This window comes from Macadamia integrifolia, chromosome 2 (genome assembly GCF_013358625.1).
Source record: "Macadamia integrifolia cultivar HAES 741 chromosome 2, SCU_Mint_v3, whole genome shotgun sequence".
Lineage (NCBI taxonomy): Eukaryota > Viridiplantae > Streptophyta > Magnoliopsida > Proteales > Proteaceae > Macadamia > Macadamia integrifolia.
The window spans coordinates 13387032-13393358 of NC_056558.1; the positions used below are offsets into that span (position 1 = coordinate 13387032).

General features: G+C 36.8%; 1 protein-coding gene across 1 annotated transcript; it reads left to right on the forward strand.

Moving 5' to 3' along the window:
- The first annotated feature begins 1822 nt into the window (after nucleotides 1–1822).
- Nucleotides 1823–3096, forward strand: LOC122061713 (probable carboxylesterase 18). The gene has a single exon (XM_042625133.1). It carries the CDS (start codon nucleotides 1860–1862, stop codon nucleotides 2991–2993), a length of 1134 nt encoding a protein of 377 aa, XP_042481067.1. The 5' UTR covers nucleotides 1823–1859; the 3' UTR covers nucleotides 2994–3096.
- Nucleotides 3097–6327: the final 3231 nt, after the last annotated feature.

Here is a 6327-nt window from a genome sequence, read left to right on the forward strand (position 1 = left end):
CATATCGATATCGTATCATGGGTATCAAGTATCAACTGGGTCAATTGGTCAGATTAATGGACCTCAATGTCCCTCCCAGCTTAGACAAACCCAACACGAAATGTTAGAACTTCCGACAAAACTAACTATAGATGCCACATGAAACTTACACCACTGGTTTCGCCTCTTATTCTCAACCAAAACCAATGTCATTGTCCTCTTACATGAGCTGGTTTCACCTATTTCATCCCGGATTTCAAGTACTATGTATGACCAAGCCAACGTCCCATTGGAAAAGTATATCAAATAAGTAGTATTTAGTATATAAGATAAGTGAATATCTTATACAAGGTAAGCTGACTCAAAACAAGATAACTATGACTATACAAGGTAGGTTGAATCAATACACAATAATGAATAGGGACTCAAATCCTCTCAAGTGCACCAGCCCCTTCAGCATGTATCGAATGACTGGCAACATCAAGGTAGCTAACAGTTGGAATCAAGCTCCCATTTTGTAATTATCCTTTGACAAATCTATTTTTTAGACAAGACTGGAGAGTATTTCTAAAGCGTGAAAGGGATTAATATATAATGATCTTGATCATTTATGGACTCAAGAAAGTGATTAGGATTGGTCAAATGTCAAATTTTAGATTAGATTCAATTATATACCCTCTTATATTGATATATTCTTTTATATTTTCAAACTTTCATTTCTTTTTGGAAAGAGTTTCACTTTTACTTGATGTTAAAAGCCATTATTTTGGCAATTGGCCAGCTCTATTTTGATTGAAACTTCATATTTTAGTAAACCATTATGTTTTAATTATTAAAAAACAACATGGGAGGAGGGAGGAGGGAGGAGGGAGGAGTGAGGAGGGAGGAGGGATGAGTGAGGAGGGAGGGAGGGCTTGGGTATGTTATTCAGAATTCCAATGGCAAAATCATGTTAGCTATCTCAAGCCCTGCTTCCTTCGCATTAGCTCTGCGAGGGGTCTACTTCAATGCACATAGAAGGGGCTAGACCGAAGCGGTTGATAGGGAACTTGTCACCCTACTCGACAACGAATCCCACCTACTTATCACCAGTCAAAGTTGTAAGTATTATTCAAGACATTAAACAGCTGTTTAAATCTCTGTTAGTTAAAATGGGAACGGCAAAAAAACATTGTTCGGTACGGGTATGTTTTAAACGGATCAAAACGTGAACGGGAAGGTCAAAAATACGGTCAAATACGATAAAAACGGGAAAAAATAAAAAACGGACGATACGTGTTTTAAACGTTTATATTTAAATAATACGGTGTCAAAAAAAGGGCAATATATAGACATAAATTGGCATAATAATTCTCTAAATACCTAGATAACAATCAAAATAAATAGTCTCGTTTTAAACGTTTCTATTTTAAAACGTTTATATTTTTTAAAATCCGTTTTTTTTTCTGTCAAAAAAACGGTACGGCGTTTAAAACGGCAAAAAAACTTCAATTAGCCCCGTTCCCATTTTTTACCGACTTTCTGTGAAAAATTCGGCAAATGATATTTAAAACGGTAAAAAAAAGGGACACCGTTTTAAATGCGTTTTAAACGCGAATAAACTAACTAGGGTTTAAATTCTTATTTTGACTAGTCTTGTAATTTTCATCACATTTTATACTGGACATTAACAACGTAGTTGACTCTTAACCCGATAAGAGATCTTGTCATATATGAGTTGGACTGAATGGCCAAATTCCACTCGTTAGTTGTCTAGTCATACAAAATAGACACCTTTCTTTTTTCACGCCAATAAATGATCTCTTTAATACCCAACAAGAATAAAAACCAAAACCCTAAAATTTGCATGAGCAACACAAGTATTGGAATTTTGTGTTTGCATGGAAGCAAGTCTTTCTCCGTACTTTTTCTTCCTTCCGACCCTGCCTCTCTTGTACATATGTTGGAAAGAAAGAGAGAGAGAAAGACAAGGAGACGGAGAGGGAAGGGGAGGGAGAATGACGAGAAACACGTTAACAGAATCACCGTTGCTTCCATGGAGGCCGAAGATCCTCCTTTATGGCCTTACCTTCCTCATGAATTTCACACGGCGGCGTAACGGTACTATCAACCGCCGTCTACTGCATCTAATTGACCTCTTCCTCAAAGTCTCCGCCAATAACAAACCCCGTGGAGGTGTCAAAACATTAGATATAACCATCGACGCCACCCGAAACCTCTGGTTCCGCCTCTTCATCCCCACCAAAACCCCATCTGACGTCCCTCTCCCGGTCATCATCTTCTTTCACGGCGGAGGATTCGCCTTCCTCAGCCCTAATGTAAGGCAATTCGACCACTTCTGCCGCCGTCTCTCTAACGAAATCCCCGCCGTCATCGTGTCGGTCAACTACCGTCTCTCGCCGGAGCACCGCTTCCCCTCACAATATGACGACGGCTTCGACACTCTCAAGTTCCTCGACGAACAGAAACTCTATGGTTTTCCGGAAAATGCTGACCTCTCACGTTGCTTTCTCGCCGGCGACAGTGCCGGAGGGAACCTGACCCACCACGTCGCGTGCAGAGCCGGTAAGGCTGAATTCAGGCAGGTGAGGGTGATTGGGCAAATCTCGATACAGCCCTTTTTCGGCGGTGAGGAGAGGACGGAATCGGAGATCCGATTGAAGAGGATGCCTATTGTGTCAATGGGTTTGACGGATTGGCTTTGGAAGGCGTTCTTGCCTGAAGGAGAGAACAGAGATCATGAAGCTGTGAACGTGATGGGGCCGAGGGCTGTGGATATAACTGAAATTGAGTATCCAGAGACAATGGTGGTGGTGGGAGGATTTGACCCATTAAAAGATAGGCAGAGAGAGTTCTATAAATGGCTCAGGAGATCTTGGAAAGAAGCAAAGCTGATAGAGTATCCGAGGTCTGTTCATGGTTTTTATGCGTTTCCGGAAATACCTGATGCTTGTCTGTTTATGAAGGAGGTCAAGGGTTTTGTTCATGAGGTATCTGCTAAGTTCATAAACTGATGATCATGACCCTCCAAAATCTGAATCTGTAAGTCAATTCTGCAATCTCATAGACTTTATATATATCTTAAATAAAAGGGAAACCCATGTCATAATTTGATCAGAATCGTCCTCTAAATCAAAATTCCAATCAAATGGAGTCCAAATTCAGGGTTAATCTACCAAGAAGAAGAAGAATGAGAAGAGATTAGATGAAGAAATCAGGTGGAAATTATAGAGCTACCATCTGAAACAGATGATGTGACTTGGAGAAAAAGACCTCTTCATGTGTGGGGCCAATATTTAATAACAGAAGTGGGTGATGGGTGCTACCATAATAATGGTAGAGAAACTTCCTTTATCTATTGATTCATTTGTGCTCTTGTGATCAACCAGATGTTTCAAGTTTTGTGGATCTTTCTTTCCAGTACATTAATTCATGTAGGCCATGGACTGGAGTTGCCTTTTTCATTGGTTTTGTGAAGAAATGGATTGTGGAAAATCCAAATTTTATTTGCATCTCTATCTATTTAGGAGTATTCATATCTAATTAGTAGTAATTGGATTCGAATTTAAATAATTCAGAATAAATATAATCTATCTTATTCAAATAGATACCAATCAATAATTAAAAATTAAGTTACCAATGATCTTTTTAGGGTTCTTGAAGATTTGATCAATTCTAAAGAATGAGACAAAGAGTTAAACAACTAAAAATATAGATTAAGTGAGGAAGTTTTGGGTTATACCAAAACAAGTTTATAATCGGATGGTCAAAAATCTGGATTTAATTTACATTTTTATATAATCAGGGGATATTGAGATCCCACCATGTCTGATTTGTATTCAATCCATTTATATTGAAACTCATATGAAGTCATGTTTCATTGGTCTAGTATTGACCCAATCATGTTGTTTCATGGACCTTTACATTCACTAAGGCACACAAGATCTTCTCTTTTTATTTTTATTTTTATTTGGGGAAACGATCACTACCCATCTGCATATAGCTTCGCCATCTCATAAGGATGGCTGGATTGCTCCCTATGACCAATGCCTTGGCCACTCCTCTTATTGGTTTTTTCACTAGTGTAGGGGTGGATGCAATCCGGCAACAATCTTTTTCCCTTTTTGTAGGGATGTATAATAGTAAAAGAATTTGTATTTGATTTATGTTTGTATCTATTTAGAGAGATCCGTATTTCAAAAATCAGTTTCCAGAAACTATTTGAATCCATTTGAAAGCAAATCAAATGTGGATACAAATATTTTGATTTCAAACTGGATAATAATCGATCCAGTTAAGTCTGATTATAAAAAGAATAAGATTAAATTAGTTTTAAATACTAAATTCCTTATCAAATTCATGTATATTATAAGTAAATCAATTATAAATTAAATATAACAAAAATATTCATAAGGGCATCTATGTAATTTCAGATATGGCACTTTAACATCAATCCTAGTGGGGTAATGAATTCAGCACTTCACCTTCTTGTCTTCTTGAATTTTCGTTTTCTCCATTTCTCTATCACTTAATGCAGATAGTGAGATCGCGACACCGCTTTCTCCAGTTCCTAGTATAAATGTAAATGGATAGTTAAAAATCCATTTCGTAAATGGACTTCTCTAGGATGCGAACACAAATAGCGTTATATTTTATTTGAATTTGATCCGAATGTAAATGAACCCCTAGTCCCTTTTATGCTTCCTGGTGGATACCCATGTGAACTCCCTCATTAGAGGGTATAAGGAACATGATCAGCCAGTATTCTTCATCCCATTTTTTAAGCGGAAAAAGAACCTTGTCGGTCTTGTGTTGCCTACATTGACACGTGAGAGCATCTTTAATTCATAGGTCAGAAGGCAGTATGGTATTTTTGCGCCCACCTATATTTGGGCGTAAGCAACACCATTCATCATGGTTCTTTCTCCCTTTTTCTAATTAATTGGACCGTCTCAATTCAGACTCCAGCCCGATAGACCAACCAATCAGGATTTAATAAATAATCCTAATTGATAAGACGCATTGGGTACCATCAATACAAAGTAGTTAAACTATCTTAAATTCTTAATAGTCTAGTCTAATACCTTTGCCAAAATACAAACAAAAATGGCTAAATTGATCAATTAAGAACCGATAAGCCAACATCTCTACTAACTACCTTCACATTACATGTTGTATCCCACAACCACTAAACTACTTCCCAATAAGTAATAACTAAATACCCATGAAATCTAATAATATAACTACATTTAATTTCATTCCAACAACTTCAATCACATGCAACATCAATAGTGCGTGAAAAAACTTCTATGTAGGTAGCACAATAACAAAACATACCCAATGCACAAGACTCCTGAATCAAATGGCGATATGGCTAATTCAATTTAAAAATAAAGAGTAAATAAAGTAACACATGTATGCCTAATTATGAAAATCCAATATAGATACTACATTGGCATCATACCCAATCACCTGATATCTTACTCTTTATTTTTAGATATATTGAATCTATTATATCACCAATTTGATGAATTAATTTATTTGTCTTATTTAAGTATCAAAGTGTATTTAAGAACATTCCATAGTTTGTTTTAATAAAGCAGAAGGTTGGCACATGTCTTAGTCTCACATGCATTGTTCATGAAGAATTGAAATAATCAGATTAAATATGCATATGAGAATATAAGGGTAGGATTTCTTGCAGAGAAGTGTCTCTCTTCTCCTATTTTTTGGATTATTCCAAGCATGCGCATTGAGCTTGGACCAAGCCGGGATAATTTTTAAGTCATAGGCTTTTGGTTTTGGGTTAGATTTAAGCCTAACTCAGAATAGATACATTCTCCTGTGAATATGTTTTTTCACCTATACTTATGCGCAGTGTCCCTTCACAATGACAATGACAATGACATAAAGTGGGAGAGGCCCAGAATCCTGGATTTGGAATCTCTATGGAAGATTGAATCATAGCCACACATTAATTGGACACAGACCTTTGTAGAAACACCTTGAAGGGGCACTTTATCTCTATAAATAGAGGATAGGTTGGCCTTTCATTTTTATTCAATCCTAAATAATTTCAAGCATTCTTATCTTCCTTTCTTTATTTTGTTGAGTGTTCAGCACAACCTTTGGTGTTTTAATCAATTTATAGTTTACGTACACCTCGATTAATCCTTAGAAAGACTAGTACGCTATGGCTTCTACTTAAATCGTAGATGCATAGATAGGGAATCGAATCTGAGATCATACGCCTATCCATATAATCCTCAATTCGCGCTAATCATCTAGACAAGCCATAGATGGATACGAAATGGATGTTCCAGTATTGAGATACATTAATTTAAAAAA

Coding starts and splice junctions, on each gene's coding strand:
- LOC122061713 (XM_042625133.1), top strand. CDS start 1,860: ATGGAAGCAAGTCTTTCTCCGTACTTTTTCTTCCTTCCGACCCTGCCT.